Here is a 26,245-nt window from a genome sequence, read left to right on the forward strand (position 1 = left end):
CAAAGCTGAAAGATAGGTTCCAAAAACTGGTCTAAGGATTATAAAAAATAAAGAGGGGTATATTGCTTTGTAAATACTGGATTTCGTGGTATCATTTAGGGTTAGGAGACAGGTGTTCTTTATTGATTTTATCAATCATACATTTCCATGACAAAGCATTTTGCGAAAACGAATATTTTCGGAAAACTGAATTAGAAAACTGATTTTCTTAAAACGTCACTTTTTTGTGTTTACATGACTAATGATAGAAAATCTAATTAGAATTCAACTTTATACATGGATTGAAGTTTTTGGAAAATGCAGGATATTTTCGCATGCAAAGTATTGTAGTAGCCTAAGATTTGAACAGAACGGACATGTCTGTGACAGAACGGAGACCAATCCAGTGCTTTATCGAAGTGTCAGGTCTTAAATTCAAAGATTACTATCCTAAACCTCTATTCAGATTCCCCACAGTGTGCAATCAGCCTTTCCAACAGCTCATCCTGTTCTATATTACCAGTTTCTTTAGCAGACATTCTTTTAAATTATCACGTCATTTTATAGCTGGAAAACATGTGCTGCTTCAGTATGGGCTATTAACAAATACATACGGACTTTAACAAATGTATTACTTTATCCCTAACTAGACAAATGGATGCATGCAGACTGACTACAGATTATTATTATTTTCTCTGTTTTCTAAAACCACGTGCAGGAGAAAAGGGTCAAAGTGTGCACATGCGCAGTGTGCTATCGGAATAAGTTTTCTGAAAAATGTGTTTACATGAAATATATTTTGTTAGTTTTTGGAATTTAATCGGAAATTTCTAGTCAGTTTTCAGAAAACTGACTTTCGGAATATTCCGATGCATTTTCCAAAAACTGTGTTTACATGACTTTTGATATCGGAATTAGTTTTCGGAAAACTTAGTTTTCTGAAAAATATTGGAATTCTTATGGTCATGTAAATGCACTGAAAAGAAATTCCTTTGCTGTGTATGAGCAGGGTAGCTGACCTTTTGTCTATTCATACCCCTAGACGCAATTTGCGGTTCACTGATGTTGGTCTCTTATGTGTCCCCATGACCAGATTACGAACTGTGGGTGATCGGGCCTGCTGTTCCTGTGCTCCTAGGATGTGGAATGCCCTTCCCAAACAAATTAGGGTCTCTGAATCCTTGAGTGTTTTTAAATATCACCTTAAAACATATTTGTTTAAACTGCCTTGTTTTATATATATATATATATATTTAATGTTTTGCTATTTTTCTTATTGTTTATTTTTATTTTGTGTTGTACAGCGTTTTGTGATGACTTGTCATGAAAGGCACTTTATAAAATGAAGATTATTATTATTATTATTATTATTATTATTATTATAAATATGTTGTTTAAAACAAACCACACAGATGTTTATTTAGTTGTTACAATGAAGGAACAAAACAATAATCTCCACTTGCTTTTAATCTCTGAGCTCTTAAACGCGTAGATACTACACAGCTACCTCAAACCGGAAACATGACAAGCAAAGGTGAAAAGGTCTGTAGTGGAGGTGTCTGTCAGTATATTTGTCACCCTTACAGTAAATTGCTAAATGTGCACAGTGTAATGTAGGGCATAGATATATATGTTTTAATACTACCATAGGTTACTCGTAATTTTATTTTGTATTTACAAACATGTTAGGCAGTAAGTCAGTGACAAACATATCATTTTATGTAAAACTGGTAGACTAGAAGTGCACTTTTATGTATTTATGTATTATTAAACTGCTTTAGTTGATATTACTCACAAAGACGAGAAGGCCTTCTTTTCAATAAAGCTGTGGGTCAAGTGGATACATAATTAAAACAGACGATGAGACAACATCCAAAATCGCAGCACAGACAACAGTAAGAGAAAATTTGAAAATAACTACTGGTTAACCCCAAAGCCTTCAGCAATAGCATTGAGAAGGAGCAATGTTGTGAAAAACATTCTCCATTTAAATTTTTTCAGGTAGCTGACATTCAAAAGCAACATAGAGTGTACAGAGCCACACAGTGCCCTTCTTGTACCCTCTTCATGCTTATGAAGCATTAATGTTCAATACACAGTATAATACACACCTCACATTAACACCACTAGAGTGTTGTTATCAATACATTCACACGAGTCAATAAACTGTACAATACAGCCTAAAATATGTATTAACTTTACAAAAGGTGCAGAAGTTTTTAAAAAGTACAGCGACCCCTACTGGCCATGTGCCCAGTGAGTCAAACCTGGACTTTTCCTTCAGGGTTTAGAACCTTGGGAACATCTGCTGTGCAGGGTTAGTGGGCATTGGCATGACAACTGGAACTGTATAATACATCTTCGTTTCTGCATTTGAATTAAACAAGCCCTTATGTTTTAATGGGTAATGAGACTTGAGTTGTCTTTAAGCCCGAGTCCCATAGGAAAGACCTGCGACTTAGTAGCTATGTGTGCCTGTGTATGACTAACTTAAAAAGAGGGAGTTATTGGTCCATTCTACTAAATAGAATGGGAGAAATCAAGCTGACTTGGCTTGCTGGCTTCATTTTTGAATGAATGCTTTTACTTGTATGTATTAGCCTGTTTTATTTGACACAGAGTCAATTTCAAGTTGAGGGAGGAATTGTTACTTTTCCTTTTCAAAATAAGACCGAAGTAACTAAATAAGCCACTCAGTCATTTCATTTAAGGGCTTTTAAGTTGTCTTGTGCTGTTTTCTTTTGTTTTAGAATTGTAATGAGCTAATGACAATGTGTTTGACAAAAGTTTGTTGACAGAAAAGTGACTCAAGTTGGCTTGGGTATACTCTTTGAGGATGTGCCCAGAGGTTTTTCATGTCATGCTGGGGATATGCTTCAGAATTGCACAGCGAGTGACTCTTCCTCATCTTTGTAGCACAGTTCCTGTTTAAGTCAGCTCACACAAAGCATCCCTCTGTAGTGTATAGTCACTGCATTATGGTTTCAGATTGACAGTTCTTCTTGCGCTTTTTGCTCTTTCTATTTACCTTCCAGGGAGACGGAAGCTCCAAGCTTGTATTTCTTTATTTTAATGAATTAGTGCTGAATGAAGGTCAGGGACAATGGCACTGGCTACTCTCAGGCACGGCACTGGCAGGCGCCTAACATCAAAATGAGCTTTCTGTGAAATAACAGTTCTTCTGCATGGTCCCAGACTAAGCACTTACCAGATAGACTCTTCCACTTGTTTGAACTCCCCTCGATGATAAAGTGTTTTTATTTTTGATTTGGCTTATACTATGCAGAGAGAGGGAGGAGAGCATCTCAATCTTGGCCTCAACACTAAGTTCAGCAGTGTGGAGTAGTGGTTAGGGCTCTGGACTCCTGACCGGAGGGTCGTGGGTTCAATCCCTGATAGGGGACATTGCTGCTGTACCCTTGAGCAAGGTACTTTACCTAGATTGCTCCAGTAAAAACCCAACTGTATAAATGGGTAATTGTATGTAAAAATAATGTGATATCTCGTAACAATTGCAAGTCACCCTGGATAAGGGCGTCGGCTAAAAAAACCCCCCCAAAAAAAACACTCCCTGTCTGCAATTAAGTGGCAGTTGACTTAGGACAGAGGGTAGGAGACAGAAGACCGAATGGGTTACCTATTCCTGTTGTTGATGCTGTAACACTGAGATGTAAGATCCAACCAAAGGTTTTGATATCAATCAGCTCCTAGGAACAGGATGAGCTTAGATGGGTCAAATGTCCTCCTCTTGTTCATAATTGTTCTTATGTATTCAGCCCTGGGCCTCTCAAGCAGAGACAGAGATAAATTGGTGGGTTTTTGTTTATCTTTCAGCTGACTAATGTTGGCTAACTTAGGTCACCAAAATTAATTTCACTCATGACTGGATTTAAAAAACGGGCCACCTGATGAAACTAGAAATGTGTGTATAATTCAATGTAGCTTCAGCAGGGCTATAATATAGGCCTGTCTGTGTTAATCTACTGTGAAAGGTAAACCAGCAGTGGCACAGGACTGTACCACACTACTTGGTCAGGCTGAAAGGACATTAGGCTATGACTTATTGTCCACTGTTCTCGAGTATCAATCCTTAAAAAAGACTGTCAATATTATTTTGTGATACCCTCTAGAGAAAAAAAGACATTAGACAAAGCAACATATATGAGGCATTTGTGTTAGAGCATGTTTTAAAGTGTCTACTACACAATGCATTAAGAACACAGAGAAATGACTTTTTTTCTCCATCTGGGGCCTGAGTTTCAATACTGCTCAACGTCAATTCACTGATACCATTCTAACATGTCCTAACTTAGTCCCAAATGCCCAAGACTAAACAGACCGGATGCTAGGAAAAAAATAATATATATGTACACACACTCCATCGTGTATTTGGACACCCATCAAAAGCTCAAATGTCAACATAATTCCATTTTCCTGGTCTGATGCTAATGTTTTCTCAATCCAGTGTGTTCTCTACTATAGGGGATTCGACTGTGTTGTTAAGGGGGGTTGCATGTTGAGACTGAGCACTACTGTTGCTCTTATTGCTCTCCTAGCTTTTTGAAGGTTTGAGGTTTTCAAATTTAAATTACTCTGCATGTCTGAAAGTTATGCGGTTGTCCATTTATGACTTTTCCTAAATACACGTATGTGACGGAAATATAATGAGTTCTGGTTGTAAATCTCCCTCTCGACCTGTGAGGATACAAAGTAGCGAAAGGGAAAGGCTTTGGACAGGTTGTCCCGACAGTTCATTCCCTGGGTCGGGAAGTCAATCAGCCTGGAAAAAGACGAGACTCCAGTGCGAGAATGTATTGACCTGGAAGGTAAACGAGGTAGCAGCTGCAGGCAATAGAATCAGCTGCAATCATTTACCAAGGGGTCATGCATAATCGCATAAAAGGGGCTTCGAGTATTGTAAGAGTTCCCAAAAATAAATAATAAATATTCGTGAGTGTTTTGTTTGTTTGTAGCACTGTTAGTAATTGTCTTTTGGCTTGTGAATTCACTAGACAGCTAACACGTCTCCGGAGCTGTCGCCTTGGGCCAGCACTACCCGGAACAACAACACCACAGTCACTGTCATTTGTTATCACCCACCTTGAGCACTACTGCACGCACCAGGACTGGTGATTTGTGTTAGTAGTATTGTGGGAGCGGATAACGTGTTATTATTTGTTTGTGTTTACAAATCGTTATTATTTTCCTGCCGAGCTTTACACCAGGGGTGTATTGCCGGAGGATTATTGTTTGGTCGTCAGACCAGGATTTCTGTTAAAATAAAAAGAACATTTTCCAAATTGGATTACAGTTTTCACATGTGATTGTTTCTGCACTGCATCACCTCTGCATCTGCTCTTAATCAGCAGCCACTTTGCCACACGTGGTGTCAGAACACGGGATTATGGATCACGCAGCACTTACAGCACTGCTGGAAGCACTGGACAGCAGACGCGAGGCTACAGAGAGACAGAGAGAGGAGCGGTACACAGCGTTGGTGGAGAAAATCAGTCTGGCGATCCAGACCACAGTACCAACGGCACCCGTGATGATGGCCCTGAAGGCGAGGGCACTGAAAATGACAGCGGAGGACGACACTGAGGCTTACTTGGTCGCTTTCGAGCGGTTGGCTACCACCGCGTCATGGCCCAGGATGTACTGGGCAAGCCAGCTGGGATCCTGCCTGATCGGAGAGGCTCAGGCAGCGTATCAGGCCATGACGGACACTGAAGCCGCCGACTACAACCTGGTAAAGCGAGCCATCCTACGCCGGCTCAACATCACGGGGGAAATGCACAGGGTACGATTCCGGGAGTACCGAAGATCCCCAGATACACGCCCCAGGGTGGTTGCGCAGCAGTTGTATGACCACATGGTGCACTGGCTAAACCCAGCCCAGAAAACGGGTTTGCAAATGGGCAAAGCTATAGCAATGGAGCAATTCTGCCATGTGGTTGGCGCCAAAACCCATTTATGGATACGGCGCCACAACCCCGCCACCCTGGAGGCAGCAATAAAGCTGGCGGAGGATTTTGAGGACTCCCTGGTCTCAACCCACCCCAACCTGGCCACAGCACACCACCTCCTCTCTCTCCTCCATCTACAGCACCGGGACCGAGACCTCCTAGATCTCTGGCCCCTATGGGCAACCTTGCCCCCTCTTTATGGAGATCAAGGTTGGCCCCCAGCTGGGGTAGAAATGTTACCCCTGCCCCGTTGTCATACCAGCAACGGGACAAAGATTTAACCATTGTTCCCTCTGTCCCCCCAACTTGTTTTAGGTGCAACCAACAGGGACATCTGGCCAGGTCATGCCCCACGGCCATGGAGTGTGACTTGGTCTCGTGTAATTGGGCATCTGAGATAGGTAAGCGCGGGGAAAATAGTCGGGAGGGGCCTTGTATGATTGATGTGGTTTTAGGCAATGTGAAAACCCACGCATTAGTGGACACAGGATGTGAGCAAACCTTAATTAGAACAGCTCTCTTGGGCGGTGTGTCGTGGCGGCCACGAGGTCAGGTGGCAATCTCCTGTATCCATGGAGACACGGCGGCATACCCCACACTAAAAGTATATTTATCGGTAGGACCGATAAAACGTCACCTGTAGTAGGGGTGGCGGAAAGGTTGCCACATCCAGTTATTCTGGGCCGAGACTGGCCAAAATTTAAATAATTAATGCAAATAATGGCAGTCTCAGCCGCACACGTAAACGCGGCAGGGAAAAAGAAAAAGGAACAAATTGGTGATGTGTTTCCTTTTCAAGCCGAAATGTTTTCTCCCATATTCCGTCCTAGAAAAACAAATAAAGAGAGAAGGACCGCAAAATGGGAGGGAGCATCACTGAGACAAGGCTGGGGTCTGGTGGGAGAGTGCTTGAATGGTAACAAACGCCAGTCAAAGGGAGTCGGAACGCAGTGTGACCGAGAGGGCGAGGTTACTGGGCCATCCAGGGCAGATGCTACTCCAGCCCCTCTCAATATACCGGACATGTGGTACTCAAGTGCGGACATAGTGTGGGGCCAACATAATGACCCATCACTAGTGCACGCTAGGGGGCAGGTCCAGTCTATTGAAGGTAAGGATGTTGATGGTGCTGGGGCGCTAGTATATCCACACTTCAGTATCAAGGGGCGATTACTATATAGGGTAAATCTAGCCACGGGCACAGACAGCCTGTAACACAATTATTGGTTCCCCCGTCTTGTCGGACCGAGGTCATGAGGCTGGCACATGATATCCCTTTTGCAGGGCACCTCGGAGCTGACAAGACAAGGGAGCTGATATTGGCTCGATTCTATTGGGTAGGTCTTCATACTGATGTGTCGAAATATGTAGCCACATGCCCAGACTGCCAGCGAGTAGCGCTGGGTCGAGTGCGCCCCGCCCCTTTGGTTCCACTGCCGATTATTTCCACTCCTTTTGAACACATTGCAATGGACATAGTGGGCCCTCTGCTACCTTCTGACTCTGGGTATACGCATATATTAGTAGTGGTAGATTATGCAACGCGATATCCAGAGGCAGTTCCATTGAGGTCCACTAGTGCTGCTGCAATAGCCACCGAGTTAGTACAGATTATGGCGAGAGTAGAGATCCCCAACGAGATCTTGACTGATCATGGAACCAATTTTCTGTCTAACACGTTACAGCAGGTATATAAAATATTAAAAATACATCCCATCAGGACATCTGTTTATCATCCACAGACGGACGGTTTGGTGGAACGTTTTAATCAGACCTTGAAGTCGATGCTGAGACGGTTTGTAATGCAAGAGCAAAAACATTGGGCAACGCTCCTTCCTTACCTCCTTTTTGCAGTGAGAGAGGTGCCGCAGAGTTCGACAGGGTTCTCCCCCTTCGAGCTCTTGTACGGCCGACAGCCTCGCGGCATTCTCGATCTGTTGAGAGAGGGGTGGGAAGAGCACAAAGGCTCCTCCAAAAATGTAGTGAAGCATGTGCTCCTACTAAGAGATCGCCTAGATTTGGTCGGTCGTTTGGCCCAGGACAACCTCAGATCGGCTCAGCACCGACAACTGCAGCATTACAACAAAAATGCACTAATTCGAACCTTTCGACCAGGAGACAAGGTAATGCTGCTGCTTCCCTCCTCAGAATCCAAGTTATGTGCTAAATGGCAGGGGCCATATGAAGTGATTCGGGCTATAGGAAAGGTGAATTATGAAATTAGACAGCCCGATCACCGTAATGAACATGATATTTATCATGTCAATTTATTAAAGCCCTGGCAGGCAAGGGAGGTCTTGTTTATAGCCCCAGGCAACATAGAGGATGATTTAGGCCCCTGTCCAGAGACTCCTAGCACAAAAATCATTCAGATGGGGGAACAATTGGTTCCAGAGCAGCAACGGGAGCTGCGTAAGCTTATTGTGGAATTCAGCGATGTTTTTTCTGACTTGACGGCAGAACTAATTTGGTTGAATATGACATTATCTCTCCACCAGGTGTCATCGTGTGGGAGAGACCTTACCGGATCCCAGAAAGTCGACGAAGTGGCGTTCGCAAAGAGGTATGGGACATGCTCGAACTTGGGGTGATTGAACCTTCCAGGAGTGAGTGGTGCAGTCCTATTGTCATAGTGGCTAAGAAAGACGGCACCAACCGCTTCTGCGTGGATTTCAGGAAGGTAAACGCTATTGCCAAGTTCGATGCATACCCTATGCCCCGGGTCGACGAACTTTTAGACAGACTGGGTAAAGTGAGGTTTATCTCCACTTTGGACCTGACGAAGGGATACTGGCAGATCCCTTTAACCCGCAGTTCTAGAGAGAAACCCGCATTTTCAACACCAGAGGGGCTGTTTCACTTTAAAACCATGCCATTTGGGCTACATGGTGCGCCCGCTGCTTTTCAGAGACTAATGGATCAGGTTTTACACCCACATCATGAATATGCAGCAGCATATATTGATGACGTGGTCATTTACAGCTCCACTTGGCAAGAGCATTTGGCTAGGAGTGCAGCTGTCCTTCAGTCTCTAAGGGTAGCCCGGCTGACAGCTAACTTAAGAAAATGTGCGTTTGCCAAGACAGAGACTCAATATTTGGGATTTTTAATGGGGAAAGGAAGGGTGAGACCTGTAGTCACTAAAATCCAGGCTTTGGTTGATACAGCGATCCCCAAAACCAAGACTCAGATGAGGTCACTGCTGGGATTAGCTGGTTATTACCGCCGCTTCATCCCCGAGTATGCCACAGTGGTTAACCCTTTAGTTGACCTCACCAAAAATTTAAAAATCCAAATTTAATTAAGCGGTCAGCTGAGCGTCAGGGGGCGTTTGATACTATTAAGCGTAGACTTTGCCAGGCCCCCACTCTTATCACACCAGATTTCACCAAAAGATTCATCCTCCACACCGACGCCTCGGATGTGTGTTTGGGTGCTGTCTTGTCTCAAAAGGTAGATGGATTAGAACACCTGATACTGTACATCAGTAAAAAAAAATGCTACCTCGGGAACGCAACTACTCCGTAGTCGAAAAGGAGTGTTTGGCCATTAAATGGGCTACTCACTCTTTACGATACTACCTGCTGGGACACTCATTTGATCTGGTCACAGACCACGCCCCACTCAAGTGGTTAAGTACAATGAAGGACAGCAATGCCCGGATAACTCGGTGGTATCTGGCGTTGCAGCCCTTCATGTACCACATGGTACACCGTGCAGGGAAAGACCATCAAAATGCAGATTATTTTTCCGGGAGTGGGGAGTAATGGGAAAGATAGATTCAGCCCAGTGTTCCTTCGGCTCCACTCTGAGTGGTGGGATATGTGACGGAAATATAATGAGTTCTGGTTGTAAATCTCCCTCTCGACCTGTGAGGATACAAAGTAGCGAAAGGGAAAGGCTTTGGACAGGTTCATTCCCTGGGTCGGGAAGTCAATCAGCCTGGAAAAAGACGAGACTCCAGTGCGAGAATGTATTGACCTGGAAGGTAAACGAGGTAGCAGCTGCAGGCAATAGAATCAGCTGCAATCGTTTACCAAGGGGTCATGCATAATTGCTTAAAAGGGGCTGGAGTATTGTAAATCTTTTCCTTCGCTTGGTTTCAGAGACGCACGGAACTGGAAGGACCGGGAGAGTTCCCAAAAATAAATAATAAATATTCGTGAGTGTTTTGTTTGTTTGTAGCACTGTTAGTAATTGTCTTTTGTTTTGTGAATTCACTAGACAGCTAACACGTCTCCGGAGCTGTCGCCTTGGGCCAGCACTACCCGGAACAACAACACCACAGTCACTGTCATTTGTTACCACCCACCTTGAGCACTACTGCACGCACCCGGACTGGTGATTTGTGTTAGTAGTATTGTGGGAGCGGATAACGTGTTATTATTTGTTTGTGTTTACATATCGTTATTATTTTCCTGCCGAGCTTTACTCCAGGGGTGTATTGCCGGAGGATTATTGTTTGGTCGTCAGACCAGGATTTCTGTTAAAATAAAAAGAACATTTTCCAAATTGGATTACAGTTTTCACGTGTGATTGTTTCTGCACTGCATCACCTCTGCATCTGCTCTTAATCAGCAGCCACTTTGCCACACGTATTAAATACCCTGACGGCGTTTGAAAGGCAGAATCGCAAAAATAAGGAAGTTATAATCCCGCCCACCTGGAACCGACAAAGCAGTAATTTTGACTGCCTTTTATAATACATGTTTTTATTTTTAATATAACCTACAATATTCTATTTTTTATATATATACAAGCCTGTTGTTATCTCTACCCCCACTGAGCTTACCTCTGCAGTGCCAGCCGCTTTGCCTGTATCGTCTCCTGCAGCAGCTGCAGGTGTGCCAGCCATGCCAACCGCTTCACCCGCAGCAGTGCCAAGGACAGCAACTCCGGCTGCATCACCAGCATGAACAGGCATTCCGGAGACTGGGAAGGATTATATAGCACTATTTGGGAAATTATAAATCCCGATGTTGACGCTGTGAGAAGACGGGCTGCAAAAAATGTGTTGACTGAAACCTCAGGTCCCAAGCTGTACGCAAAACGCAACATCGATAGCACTCTCAGTGCATATCATTTGTTGATCGATATGCGAATGCTACATCACATTCAACGCTGTACTGTAGCAGAGGCACATAGGCTACAAAATGATGATTGGCAAAAGATTTGAAAAAAAAACGCCTGGTTGGAACAATGAACAAAGCAAGAAGAGTGCTTCCACCATCTGCGCAAAACTTGCAACCACAGCTGTACTCCAGTACAATTCTGAAACACAATGACTGTGCTACGTTAACTGTTTACAAGTGCAAGCCGAGAAAGAATGTAATTATTCTCAGCTCCCTTCATACGTCAGTTGCCATTGGGAGACTGTGGATTTCTACAATGACTCAAAGTACGGAGTGGACGTTTTAGACCAGATGGCACGTCAGTACTCCGTGAAAGCTGGTTCTCGCGGATGGCCAGTTGCTATATTTTACAATGTACTGGACCTGGCAGCCATCAATTCCTTCATTTTGCACAAGGAATGCACCAGGGAAAATACCAGTAGGGCACAGAGCTACATCAGTGCTTCCCCTCAATTGTCAAAAGTACATTCTCAGGAATTTCAAAACAAATATCTCTGATAAAATAATTGGGGGGAAATAATTATTAAGGAAAAGATATGTTGTATTGCATACAGCACAGTTAGCAGGTATTAACGTTTAACTGAACATGCAAAACACAAGGTGTCTAGTGTTCATCGTAGAATGCATACTGACGATTTTGCACAGATTCAACTTGGGCAAGTATCTGCCACACAAACATTGAAGGCGTTCATTCAATGCAGTTGATACTCAATCTTCACTAGTTTCCTTTATATTTTTAGGTTTCCAATTTTCTTTATCACTGTTCTATAGTCCACTCATAAACGCATTCCCTTTGGGAGGATTTTGACAGAATTGTTTTATAACCCAGAGGCTGATCCACTTCTACAGATAAGCTTGGGAGGGGGCAGAGCAACCAGCTGTACAACATGATGGAATGCTTCTTTGTATTGGTTGTATAGCTGAGCTTCTTAAAGACAGGAAATTAGAGTCTTATTGCATTCTTTCATTGCCCACATTGATCATTTGAATTGTAATATGGTTGAAGTAAATACTGTAGAGCTCTGCAATGAAGGACAATAACTGGCAAACTTCTCCTACATTAAAGAGTAAGGAGCTGGAAATGTCATGCTCACGATTGTTACATACTCCCTTGCTATTGTATGACGTTTGCTGTAATTGAGTGATTCTGGGTTATTGATTTGTTCTTTAGCTGGCTTTCTTTGAGCTTGTCTGGAGAATCCTTAGTGCCGGGACTAAACAGGAAGCTCTATTGCAGGGTACTACCACACAGTAAATAACTGCAGAACATTCAGAGATAATGTTTAGTTTAAAAAAAAAAGTAAAACGGACAAAAAGGACAACATATAAAAGGCAAATACATTTGTAAATGAAAGATTTGAAATTTTACAAGAACAATAAATAAACTGTTTACCAGTTTCTAATAGCCCTGATTATCAGAAATGACCTTGGGTGTTGATCTGGTCTGTATGATAGTACCATGTCTCTACCTCCCAACAAGATAAACTCCTGTACAAGACAGCAGGGCACCCTGATAAGGGTTATACTGCTTCAATATAGTTAGGCTGTTCCTATTTTATTGAAGGAGAAAAAAATTACTTCTAGGAAAATATATGTGTGAATTACTGAAATAAACTACTACATAAGAACATAAGAACATAAGAAAGTTTACAAACGAGAGGAGGCCATTCAGCCCATCTTGCTTGTTTGGTTGTTAGTAGCTTATTGATCCCAGAATCTCATCAAGCAGCTTCTTGAAGGATCCTAGGGTGTCAGCTTCAACAACATTACTGGGGAGTTGGTTCCAGACCCTCACAATTCTCTGTGTAAAAAAGTGCCTCCTATTTTCTGTTCTGAATGCCCCTTTATCTAATCTCCATTTGTGACCCCTGGTCCTTGTTTCTTTTTTCAGGTCAAAAAAGTCCCCTGGGTCGACATTGTCTATACCTTTTAGGATTTTGAATGCTTGAATCAGATCACCGCGTAGTCTTCTTTGTTCAAGACTGAAAAGATTCAATTCTTTTAGCCTGTCTGCATACGACATGCCTTTTAAACCTGGGATAATTCTGGTTGCTCTTCTTTGCACTCTTTCTAGAGCAGCAATATCCTTTTGTAACAAGGTGTCCAGAACTATTTTTGTGTCGTCTGCAAATTTGACAAGTTTGCTTACTATACCAGAATCTAAATCCTTAATGTAGATTAGGAATAGAAGAGGACCTAATACTGATCCCTGTGGTACACCACTGGTTACCTCGCTCCATTTTGAGGTTTCTCCTCTAATCAGTACTTTCTGTTTTCTACATGTTAACCACTCCCTAATCCATGTGCAAAAAGAGGATTTAAATGATCCACCCCCAGTTTTTTTGCCATAATTTACCATGGTTCGCCATGTTTTTAATGTACTTTGCAATACCTCTCTGAGCTTTAAAGTGCTTACCTATGCTTTGTCACACTTAGCTATGATTTTACTGTGGGTAACTTTAATAAGGGTACAATTTCACTTTTGAAACAACTTGGTCCTTGAAATCATTGCCACACATTTGAAGAGGAGCTTTAGAGAAATGTTTAGTAAGCAAAAGATCTTAAGAGGGTAAAACAGGCAGAACATGTCCCACTCCCAGTTGTTCTGCATTTATTCATCTGTCCTAAATATGTACGGTTTATAATAACGTATATTTTACTATATTGCTAGGCAATATGCTTTTTATAATACTGCTATTTTGCAGGACACATCTTGATATTATCAGTAAATGGGGTATACTTAGATTACAAAACTTGCCTCTTTCTTTTTGGAATGCTAATTAGCCTGTTCAATCTTGATTGAAGTCAATCTCGCAAATATTTCCCCTCATGATCTTCACCGAAACTGTCTCTCTAAATTGGATACATGCCCTTCATTCCCCTCTCAAGCTAAGCGCCACAGTGAAAAGCTCGTTCAGCTACACTTGGATTTTTATTCAGCTCAGTAAATTGAATTTCATTTTTGCTTAACTCTTTTGCTTGATTAAATTCTCAGATGCCATCAAAATTACCACTAGCCCTGGCAGCTTTTCGCTTCTAAACTGCATATATAATGCCTCTCTGTTCCGAAGGTATTTTCCTTAGAGAGGGTTTGGGTAATTCTCCTATCTGGTGTTGCATTCATATGCCACATACAGTATCAGTTAACCTGTATTTTTCAAAAAGGACCTTTTATTGAGTGGTGATATGTTTTTTTTCAGGTGGACTTTGCATCGCTCAGTCTATTAAAATCCCACACAACCACAAAACAGACGACTTTGATAAAATTATCACGCAGCTTCTGGAAACGCCGAAAGCACGTGCCATCATCATATTTGCCAATGATGAAGATATCAGGTAAATATAAAAAAACATTCACAGCACTACAGACAAGCATGGTAAATCATAAAGAGAAACGCAAGAGACGTGGAACATACTGTAACGTGTGCATCTTTCATATAGGAAAATGTGAGATTTATGAAGTGATGGTAATACATATTAATAAGATTTATTGGAAGGATTTTGTTAGCTATATGTCTTTTAAATTGATGTAATGCAGGTCCAAGTTTCATAGACTGGATCATTGAGATATTAGGCTTCTGGTACATTGCCTGCAACCTTTGTACATTTACAGTTCAAATATTAATTTGTACGGTGTTGAAATCTTAATGTTTTTATTTCTGTTGACCGCTTTTGGTTTAAGCTGTATAAGCAAGACAGAATCAATCAATCTATCTGCCAACTGTAAAGACATAAATTGTTTTGGAATGAATCGGGCCAAATTTGGTGAAATTTGTTACCATAAAAACCCCACCTATAGCTTCTGGGACATTTTGTAGGAAAAATCGGTAAAGGTCCTCCTCAATCCTGAACTATATATCCCCTTGCTTGCCATTCAGTCCTGGGCATAAACCTACCAGTTCCTACAGTGTAAAAACTAATAAAAGAAAACATTTCAACATGATTGTCTCAATTGGCATTGAAGTATTTTTTTTCTGTGGGACTAACATAAAAGTTAATAAATATTCAAGCTTTCAAGACCATTTGGTCCCTTCATCAGGTTAAAATATATTTGAGAAGAAATAGTGTAGACTGGGGCTGTCCAACAGATGGCTGTCTCAAATGGCTCATTGAGCTCCACAATAGGACTCTTTTGAAGTACCACATTTAAGGGTTTAATGGGCTTGAAAAGACTGCAAGGACTAGTCATCGGTACAGTCAAAATGAAGCATATTCATGTCATTTTTTAAACATGTGGTGCTAAATTCATTTTGCAATTCTTTTGCAGGCAGGTTCTGGCTGCAACTAAAAGAGCCGGTAAAGTTGGTCATTTTCTCTGGGTGGGCTCGGACAGCTGGGGTGCCAAATCTAGCCCGGTGATTTGGCAAGAAGACGCTGCAGAGGGAGCCTTGACCATCCTGCCGAAAAGGGCCACCATAGATGGTACAGTCACCTTCCTACAGTCAATCTGTTGATTTATACAGTGCTTGTGCATTTATTGTAGGTACTAAGATACTGGCCTCCAAGCTCAAAATAGTCACAGACATTCATTTTTATTCAGGGCACAGAATACATTGGCTTCCTGATCATTAAAATGAGTCTGGGCCTCTCGCATGCTGTGTGTTGCCGCGGTGTGTATGTAATGGTTTCATTATTTATATCTGTTCACAATGGTATTTGAGCATTTCAAGACTATTAAACCATCTCTCAAAATCTATAAACTTGAGTTGTAGGCTTTGAGTGTCAAAGACGGTCCCTGTGATGCTCCGTGATGCTTTTTTAAAATTTATTTTTAAACAATATTATTATTCACGAATGAAACACACATTAGTTGGAAATTACTGTTTTCAGCATTTCTTGTGTAGTATGGGGAGATGCCTACACAGGGAGTCCATCTCTCTAGACGTTTGAGGCTCGGGGGCATTCAGTGGCAGCCTATTAATGAGATGTACATGCTGCGCAGCATGCTGTGTTCCACTGCATCCATGACATATTGAATTTGCTGCTCAGTGTTTTTTCCCTGTACCAGAAGCAACGTATCAGATATGCAGGCACACTGAGTTTTCGTCTTAGGGCCAGCAGTGACTCTGTTTCAGTTTTACCGTGCAGTGCTGGCTTATACTTAGTATGGCCTCTTCATGCTTGTGTCTAAAGGTTCCAGCATGAGACCTAGAAGTAGTGTGCCTCAGACTGCCCAATGGTGCAATGTCAAGCTGGAGATTATGTTTTTAAGTTGATTCTTGTGTCTTTGGCTTTGAATTCTTCAATTCTATTATCATTATCCAAACCCAAAATACTTAAATAATCAAAATGCATGTGTAGATCAAAGTGATGCTTTAGTGGTCTAAGTTGACCTCTAAAAAAGGTCATTTTGAAAAACAAACAAAGAACACTGGTTTTGGTTTTGGTTTGGGTAAACAAGTTTAGCTTGTCCCTTATTAGGTAGGGAAGTTTGGTGGACCAAAAACCAAAACCAAAACTAGTATTCTTTGTTTGTTTTTCAAAATTATTTTCTCCATACAGCCCATCTCTCTCCAACCCCCATCACAGAACAAACTAACTGTGAGCTTTTTATTCCTTCCACCCTGATCAGCCGCAGTTGATTGGCATTTACCTAATCATCCGATTTACCCACACTCAGCCCTCTGGCTTCATTTTGCCCTTTTAATAGATGGAGTGCATCAACCCTTATTCCCCTGGGTCCTAAATCCCTCAATTCCTATCTGAGACATACACTCCATCACTATATATTGTAATATAGCGGGTTGTGAGAGACGGCAGGGAGGGGGTTAAAACCTCCCTGCAAAGAAAAAAGGAAAAAACATGTGAAAATGCACCTTTTTGTTTGATTTGTGTCGCTTTATTGTTTCATTTAATTTGTTAATTGTTTTATTATTGATTATCATCCTCACCTGGGCGTTACTGGGGGAATTAGATCCAGGTGGGGGGGTTTAAAAGGGAAGCAGGCAGTCTGCTCGAGACGGCTGGATAGAGAGAGGCAGATGAGGTGCTCTGCTTCTGAAAAGTCGTGGGAAGTAAGTGTTGGGTTTTTGTGTGTGTGCGACAGGTAAACGGCTTAGCCGTCCTGCAGGTTAGTAAGGGAAAAAAAACCTGTATAGTTTAGCGCTCCAAACGGAGTTAGGTTTTTGTTTTGTTTTTATTTTTTGTTTATTAAAAAAATAGCGCGTCAGCGCTGGAAAAATCTACTTCTTGTGTGCTGGGTCGTATTTTTAAAGGGGCAACGAACCCGAGTGAGTGCAAATCTTTTACAATATATATATATATATATATATATATATATATTGTAACACAGCAGGGAGGGGGTTAATATCCTCCCTGCAGAAAACATGTGCGTATGCACATTTTGGTTAATTGTTTTATTGTTAATTATCACCTGCACCTGGCTTTGATTGTAAATTAGAGCCAGGTGCAGGGTTTATAGGGAGAGCAGTCAGTCTGCTCTAGGCTGCTGAGTAGAAGGAGGCAGGAAGGGGTACTCTGCTTCCCAGCAGTCGTAAGGTAAAAGTACGTTGTATTAAACCTGTGTGGTTTTGTTTATTGTGTAGTGGGGAAACAGCCTAGCTGTTGCGCTAATTTTTTAATAGTTACAAAAACCAAAGTAAACAAAATACAAAACAAACACCTAGCTCTGTACGAGCACTAACTACACCTCAGGAACACCCTGACTACCAGTGGGACAGCTAGGCTGTTTCCCCACTACACAATAAACAACACCACACAGGTTTAATACAACGTACTTTTACCTTACGACTGCTGGGAAGCAGAGTACCCCTTCCTGCCTCCTTCTACTCAGCAGCCTAGAGCAGACTGACTGCTCTCCCTATAAACCCTGCACCTGGCTCTAATTTACAATCAAAGCCAGGTGCAGGTGATAATTAACAATAAAACAATTAACCAAAATGTGCATACGCACATGTTTTCTGCAGGGAGGATATTAACCCCCTCCCTGCTGTGTTACAATATATATATATATTGTAGCCATTATGTGTAGTAGGTTAGTAGATCTTTTCATAATGTGGTCATTTTGCAAACTCCATGGGCAAATTGCCCACGACATACTGTAAGTGAAACGCTCCTCTGGCTTGTGTTTACCATGTGTTTTTCTAAGGAGATGGCCATTGATTATACAAAATAATTACACTTTGAAATAGGCACATGCACACACATCAGATAAAATCCTGAACAATCCTAAGAGAGTAGTTCCCACAGTGTTTCACTATCCAGTAACTATACTGAAATACGATGTCAGATGTTATTTAATTAAACCTCCCCACTCTTTTTTTATCTCATCAAATCCTGTAGTTTTATGATAGGAGACACCACTTGCCCTCGGTATGGAGAAAGCTTAGCCCGCGGATATGGCCTTGCATTCAGTTGCTGTCAGTCAAGTCTCCTGGGGCCTGGCAGTGCATGTTTCACACATTACAATGAGCTCCCTTGGCACCTGTAAAAGGGAGATCAAATATTTGCATCTCTTTCTACTCTGCCAGGAACAGGGCCTAAGTGAGTTCAACCTAATAATTATTCCTGTCAGAGATCTCTGAAGACAAGCCGCACACCATAATGTGAACCCAAAAGTCTTCCTTTTACAAATTTTTTTATGACGCTTTTTAAAAATGTCAGCAATAGGGAACTGCTGTCTTGCCCATTGTGACTGAAACTGGCTTGGTTAGAGGGAGATGCAGCTTTTATGTATTACTAAATACCAGGAATTTTCATAACTAATTAATAATGTGAAGAACAGACTTTTTACACATTAGTGTACGTGTTACATGCTGTGTATCATTTTTTGTCCGTGGACACAACCACATACCTTGCTACTACTCAAACAACCAAAAAAAACATACTACAGGTCCATCCAAACACTGTTGTAAGTACTATAGTACAGAGATGGAGAGCTGTGTGTACATGAATGGCATGTACATACAATTGGTTGATAATGGCAAACTTCATTTTTTTACATCACTGTGACAGAGAGCAAAAGAATCTGAGTCAACAATCTCCCGCCTGACCTGTGAGGGCGCTGTATAACAGGAACAGTGTGCCACGGACTGGATGGTTTGGCAGTTCATTCCAGGGTCAGTTGGAAGTTAATGTTAATGTCATGACAGCCATCAATTACATGCCTTTTTCAGTGTACGAATAGAACCAATTCCATACAAATTTGTACAATTACACAGTGAACTTGGTTCCTATTGATTTTCCTGAATATCAGTACACGGGAAGTAGGACATGCACAAGATACAGTGCTATGAGGTTGTTTTGTGAGGTAATAGCTGCAAATACAGGAATGCAGGATTCTAGTACATACTATAGATCACTTTGGGACTGATTAATTGTGGATAAATGCCTGTGCTTTTTTTACTAGCAAGGCAAATGTTTTCAGGTTACACACAGCCCTAAAGTGATAGCAATTCTGCATTTTAAAGATACATTTAAAAAGCACATTTTGTTGATAGAAGTAATCAGAGCTGTCTATCCCATTGTTGTATAATACATGGTATACCTAAGCCTGTGCCATTGGGATCAGCTGTCCCCCTATTTATAAGGCAAGCTTCAAACAGTATTAACAATGGCCAAGGAACAGGAGAATACTGTAGCAAGAAAGCTTTAAGTACTGCACTTGAAAGAAAGCAGTGTTTTCACACCTCTAATTGAACCTACTGTATAATATATATAGGGCTTCTAATTTTCGGTTTTAACCGATAAAACCCGATACAAAAAAAATGAAATCGGTGGACAGCCAATGAACACCGGAAAAACTGTGGAAATGGTTAATCAATTCACGTTGACATTACCCTTTTCCCATTAAAAAAAAAAAACTACTACAAAAATAATAATAAATACATTTCCCAGTGTTGCTGGGCAATGTCCTGCCTTCCTCACTTGTATCTATCATTGATTCGTTCTGAATACCTTAAACCCTCCCCAAATGAAATGTATAGTTCGGGAGGAGGGTCAGACACCAATCTCCGCATCGCCAAATTGAATCATTCAATTTACACATTAGCTCATTTAAATTGTTAGCACTATAAATACCCTCTTCACTTATCTTTCAGTTGCGTTTTGATTTCATCGTACATGCACGCATCATGGTCTGCATTCTGGATTATTCCTTTTCTCGGATGATGATCTGTTTGCTGTTTCCCCGGAGCCGAGATCCACGCAACCAGTTCAACCAGCCCTTCCCGGGCCAACTCCACAACAACTTCGGTCGGCAGTATTACCACTCCAAACTTCTCTGCCCAGATGTCTGCTTCTCCTGTCTGCTGTGGCTCCCGCCTGGCCACTCGTTCCTCCGGAACTCCTGACATCAGAGACTGGACGTTCTCCCGGCTCCAGCTTTATCTTAGTAGCAACAACATCCCATTCAAATCTACAGCACGTAAGGATAATTTGTTTACTTTATTTCATCCTTCCCATCGCAGGCGCTATGACGTCATCACAGATCGTTGCTTTACCCAGTGTTGCCAAGTCTCACAACAAAACAGGTGTTTCTACAAATTCCAACCTGTGACTCTCAAGAAACAAGCCCAATTTTCTGCTTATTATAAGCGGAGTTGAAACACCTCGCTGCGCACCGACTGCATCTCCATGAAGCACGTCTACATCCGGAAAACTCCGAAGGCGGGACCACAGCACCTGTCAATCAAAGGCTCATTCAGCAGTTCCTGAGCATGCTGGCTCCAACTATAACCTTTCAGGTTACCACCCCTCACTACAGGCGTCCAGCAGGCCCCTGCAGTGACCTCTTTGGCCACTATGGGCGTCCAGCAGGCCCCCATAGTGCTCCCTTCACCTCCAACTATAACCTTTCAGGTTACCACCCCTCACTGCAGACGTCCAGCAGGCCCCTGCAGTGACCTCTTTGGCCACTATGGGCATCCAGCAGGCCCTCATAGTGATTATTTCTCTGTGAAATGCTTTTCTTTCTGCTCATCACTAGTTTTGAGCATTTGTATCCAGAGATTGTTTTGCCAGATTTGTAATTACTTCACTGAAAGAACCTGTGCTATTCCGCCTGTAACTTCCATCATTTCCGCTCACCGTAACTCCACCACACCCAGCATCAACAGTCCCTCACGAAGATTGCTCCCTGCAATATGCAAATCGACCACGCCATATTCATAATCAAAATTGCTGGGAAAAACGCATGACTGGCTGTGGCAGGATGACAGAGGTTTGAGGCTCAGAGACAGTGGAAGGGGCAAAATAATGATTTTATTAAACAAAAAATAATCAAATAAATAGGTACAAGGGCCCAAACAAAAGGTTTAAACAAAATACAGAAATGTAGGCTGGGCATTAGCCTTCACTACAGTTTCTTTCTCAAAAAAACTAAACAGCACACCAACAAACAAACTCACCCAAAAACCCTCTACACAAAGGGTTTCACCTGCCTTTTATAGTCTGTGGCTGGAGCCCAATTAACTAATAATTAACAATTAAACACTTAAGGCTCCAGCCACATTCTCACATGTATTTTACATGGAGGAATTTAACCCCCTCCCTGCCAATCCAAAACAAACAAGAATTCTAAGAAAAACAACAGTAAAAATAACAATAATAAACACAAATTATAGGAGCGAGCTGGCACCCCATCACATTCCCCCCCCCCCCCCCTTGTGCGCAGCACACTTGGCCCCAACGGCCACCTCCCCCCTTTGTCCCAAAGTCCCGGATGAGGGGAAGCAAGTGGCCCATGGGGGCGGCCATGGTGGGAGGTCTTCCTTCTCCCATTGCTGAGGGAGGGTCAGTCCATAGCCCGGCGAGCACAGGCAGGCGACCAGTTGGCTGCAGCCCCAGGCAGAGGTGCGAGCCCAGGCGACAGTGCAGCGACATCTGGGCAACCAGGGGGAGCGAAGCAGGAGACCAGGCGACCTCCTGTGCCTGGTGGTGCTGCGACCTGGGAGTCAGGCCCAGCGATCAAAGGTCCAGACATGGAGCCTGGGTGTCCGAGAGCCCAGGCCGAGGGATCCAACCCCCAGGCGCCGGGCTGTGGACGCGGGAACAGCAGCTCGTCTCTCTCTGATGGCGGAGGTGGGAACAGCAGCTCGTCTCCCCCTGATGGCGGAGGCGAGAACAGCAGCTCGTCTCCCTCTGGTGGCGGAGGCGAGAACAGCAGCTCGTCTCCCTCTGGTGGCGGAGGCGAGAACAGCAGCTCGTCTCCCTCTGGTGGCGGAGGCGGGAACGGCGACGCTGGTCCTACTGGTGACGCTGGACCCTCTGGACCCCCTGGCGAGGCAGGCAACCCCAGGCGATGCGGACAGGCAGGCATCCTTGGGCGGTGCTGTGCCTCTTAGCCGCCGGGCAGTTTGTCGCCGCGCTCCCTTCAGCAGCCGGTACAGAGGCTGGGAGGGACCTCCAGCATCTTCTGCCGGCGGTGGAGGGAGAGACAGCGCCCGCTGTTCCCCCTCTGCTGGCGGTGGAGGGAGAGACAGCTCCGGCTGTTCCCCCTCTGCTGGCGGTGGAGGGAGAGACAGCTCCGGCTGTTCCCCCTCTGCTGGCGGTGGAGGGAGAGACAGCTCCGGCTGTTCCCCCTCTGCTGGCGGTGGAGGGAGAGACAGCTCCGGCTCCTCCCGCTCGGGCCGTGGACGCACCGACTCCTCCCGCTCGGGCCGTGGACGCACCGACTCCTCCCGCTCAGGCCGTGGACGCACCGACTCCTCCCGCTCGGGCTCCTCCCTCTCGGGCTGCAGATGTTCGGGCTCCTCCCTCTCGGGCTGCGGACGTTCGGGCTCCTCCCTCTCGGGCGACGGCAGCGGCTCCCCCTCTCTGGGCGACGGCAGTGGTTCCACCCCCCTTTCTACAAGGAGGGGGATCTCCCCCATGTCTATCGCCAGGTTGCCAGGACCATGACGGCTATCTCCTGGAGGGACCCCGGGTGGTGCTCTCTCTCCCACTCCTCCCACCTCTCCCCATCTCAATGCCACAGCGTGCTGAGGGCTGTGGGGAGGTCGTGGAAGAGGTCCGCTTCGGGGTGCACCAACCACTCCCAGATCTCCCGTGATGGTGGTGAAGGCGGTGTTGGTGGGGTGGCTGCCGAGGACGGGGTTGGTAGCTGCTCCTGGTCCGGGTTGTGGGGGCATCCTGCCCAGCTGTGGCCATCCAGCTCACAGCGCCCACACCAGTCAGCTGGTGGCCCATCCGGACAGGACCTCCACCGGTGGTCCTCCTTCCCGCACCAGGAGCACCACAGGAACAAGCTCGCTGGGTCCTCCCACAGGGTTTGGGTTGGTGGTGGTGGCCGCTGCTGCCGCTGCTGCTGCTGCTTTCTTCGCTGCCTTTGTTTTTTCCCCATTCTGCGCACCGTCAAAAAAAACCCCTCCAAAAATCCAAAAATTAAAAAAAATTCAAAATAAAAAAAAAATACTGCTCTGAGCCTCTAGGTGGCGCTATCCCACTTCTGACACCACGTGTGGCAGCGGTGGGATGACAGAGGTTTGAGGCTCAGAGACAGTGGAAGGGGCAAAATAATGATTTTATTAAACAAAAAATAATCAAATAAATAGGCACAAGGGCCCAAACAAAAGGTTTAAACAAAATACAGAAATGTAGGCTGGGCATTAGCCTTCACTACAGTTTCTTTCTCAAAAAAGCTAAACAGCACAGCACACCAACAAACAAACTCACCCAAAAACCCTCTACACAAAGGGTTTCACCTGCCTTTTATAGTCTGTGGCTGGAGCCCAATTAACTAATAATTAACAATTAAACACTTAAGGCTCCAGCCACATTCTCACATGTATTTTACATGGAGGAATTTAACCCCCTCCCTGCCAATCCAAAACACAAATTATAGGAGCGAGCTGGCACCCCATCACATTGGCTAAAGCCAATATATCAAACACTTTTAAAATCATGCCCATTGAGCCTGTCCTCAGGGGATTGTATTTTTTATATTTCCACTTTTTTGTCCGGTTTCCCTTCTACTAAACGCAATCTTCTGTCCCTCCTAGGCCATTTAAACTACATGGGAGCATGGGAGGATTTGCAAACAAGAGGAGGCCATTCAGCCCATCTTGCTCATTTTGTTGTTAGTAGCTTATTGATCCCAGAATCTCATCAAGCAGCTTCTTGAAGGATCCCAGGGTGTCAGCTTCAACATTACTAAGTTGGTTCCAGACCCTCACAATTCTCTGTGTAAAAAAGCGCCTCCTATTTTCTGTTCTGAATGCCCCTTTATCTAATTTTCATTTATGACCCCTGGTCCTGGTTCAAAAAGTCTCCTGAGTTGACTTTATCAATACCTTTAAGGATTTTGAATGCTTGAATCAGATCACCGCGTAGTCTTCTTTGTTCAAGTCTGAATAGCTTCATTTCTTTTAGCCTGTCTGCATACGACATGCCTTTTAAATCCGGGGTAATTCTGGTCGCTGTTCTTTGCACTCTTTCTAGAGCAGCAATATCTTTTTTTTAACGAGGTGACAAGAACTGAACACAAAATTCTAGGTGAGGTATTACTAATGCATTGTAAATTTTTAACATTACTTCCCTTGATTTAAATTCAAAACTTCTCACAATATCTGAGCATCTTGTTGGCCTTTTTACAGCTTCCCCACATTGTCTAGATGAAGACATATCTGAGTCAACATAAACTCCTAGCTCTTTTTCAAAGATTCCTTCAATTTCAGTATCTTCCATATGATATTTATAATGCACATTTTTATTGCCTGTGTGCAGTACTTTACACTTCTCTATTAAATGTCATTTGCCATGTGCTTGCCCAGTTCTGAATGCTGTCTAGATCATTTAGAATGACCTTCGCTGCTGCAACAGTGTTTGCCACTCCACCTATTTTTGTGTGGTGTGCAAATTTAACAAGTTTGCTTACTATGCCAGAATCTAAATCATTATGTAGATTAGGAATAGCAGAGGACCTAATACTGATCCCTGTGATACACCACTGGTTACCTCGCTCCATTTTGATGTCTCCTCTAATCAGTAATTACAGTTGGGAGCGGCTGCTCCCGCGTTCCCCACCCCCCATCACTGCAGGCGTCCAGCAGGCCCCCATAGTTCTCCCTTCACCTCCAACTATAACCTTTCAGGTTACCTCTCCTCACTGCAGGCGTCCAGCAGGATCCTGCAGTGACCTCGCTGGCCACTATGGGCGTCCAGCAGGCCCCCACAGTGCTCCCTTCTCTGTCAAATGGTTTTCTACCAGCTGAGAGTTTCAACAGGGGCCCACAGCCCCCTTCTATTTTATACCTCAGCGGTCTTCCAAATGTAACCTTTTAGGTTACCCTCCCCTCACTGCAGGCATTCAGCAGGCCCCTGCAGTGACCTCCCTGGCCACTATGGGTGTCCAGCAGGACCCCATAGTGGTCTCGTCTCTGTGAGATGCTTTTCTTCTTTCAGCTTATCGGCAGTTTATTCAAACACTTTCAAAACCATTCCCATTTCTTTGAATATCAGTCAGGGCCGCAGTACTGCATACTCTGGAGGCCTTCTGTTTTCTACATGTTAACTACTCCCTAATCCACGTGCATGCATTTCCTCTAATCCCTACTGCGTTCAGTTTGAGAAATTAATCTTTTATGTGGGACTTTGTCAAAAGCTTTCTGGAAATTTAAATAAACCATGTCATATGCTTTGCAATTTGTATGCAATGAGGATAAATCCTCGAGGCAGAGCTTTTATCTATTACCTTCTCTCTATTTGATCCTTTCTGTCGATTACCTCAATGATGTCATACTCATGGTTTGGTTCCTTTTTTTCGCAAGGAACTCCGCCTGTGGGAGCTCCTACTAAAAGAAAGGAATGGCAGTACTTTTACGACAACTGTCTCCTGCTGCACAAAGACATTCAACCGTTCAAAGATGCAGCTCCCTCTCTTGGCTTTGGAGGATACTACAAGGGAAAATTGGTTTTCTGCTCCATGGCCCCACGAATTCAGCATTATTCCTATAACCGATCACTCCTCGTCATTGCGGAAAATGTGTCCATTTGCTGTAGCCGCACTCCTTTTGGGGGTCTTCCTGGGCTCAAAATCCATTCTTCTCCACTCACATAATTCACCTACAGTCTAAATCTTTAACAAGATCGTTCATTCTCCCACCATATAATGAGAATATTCAGAAGGATTACCTGTTTATCTGTTACTCATCAGTTCATTTTCAGAGCTCAACACATTCTCGGCCACCTGAATATAATCGATTCTCTTTC

At 43.6% G+C, this 26,245-nt stretch overlaps 1 protein-coding gene across 2 annotated transcripts in view; it reads left to right on the forward strand.

Annotated features, from left to right (window-relative positions):
• LOC117964123 (metabotropic glutamate receptor 7-like) overlaps window positions 1-26,245 on the forward strand; it is a 283,216-nt gene that overhangs the window by 116,734 nt on the left and 140,237 nt on the right. For both annotated transcript variants that reach the window (XR_009308818.1, XM_034906630.2), the window contains exons 3-4: window positions 14,278-14,413; window positions 15,345-15,499. Coding sequence is in view for 1 of the 2 variants with exons in the window: in XM_034906630.2 (XP_034762521.2) it covers window positions 14,278-14,413; window positions 15,345-15,499 (291 nt within the window). In the remaining variant the exon portion in view is untranslated. The remainder of the gene's footprint in view (window positions 1-14,277; window positions 14,414-15,344; window positions 15,500-26,245) is intronic.

This window comes from Acipenser ruthenus, chromosome 25, assembly GCF_902713425.1.
Source record: "Acipenser ruthenus chromosome 25, fAciRut3.2 maternal haplotype, whole genome shotgun sequence".
Taxonomy (NCBI): domain Eukaryota; kingdom Metazoa; phylum Chordata; class Actinopteri; order Acipenseriformes; family Acipenseridae; genus Acipenser; species Acipenser ruthenus.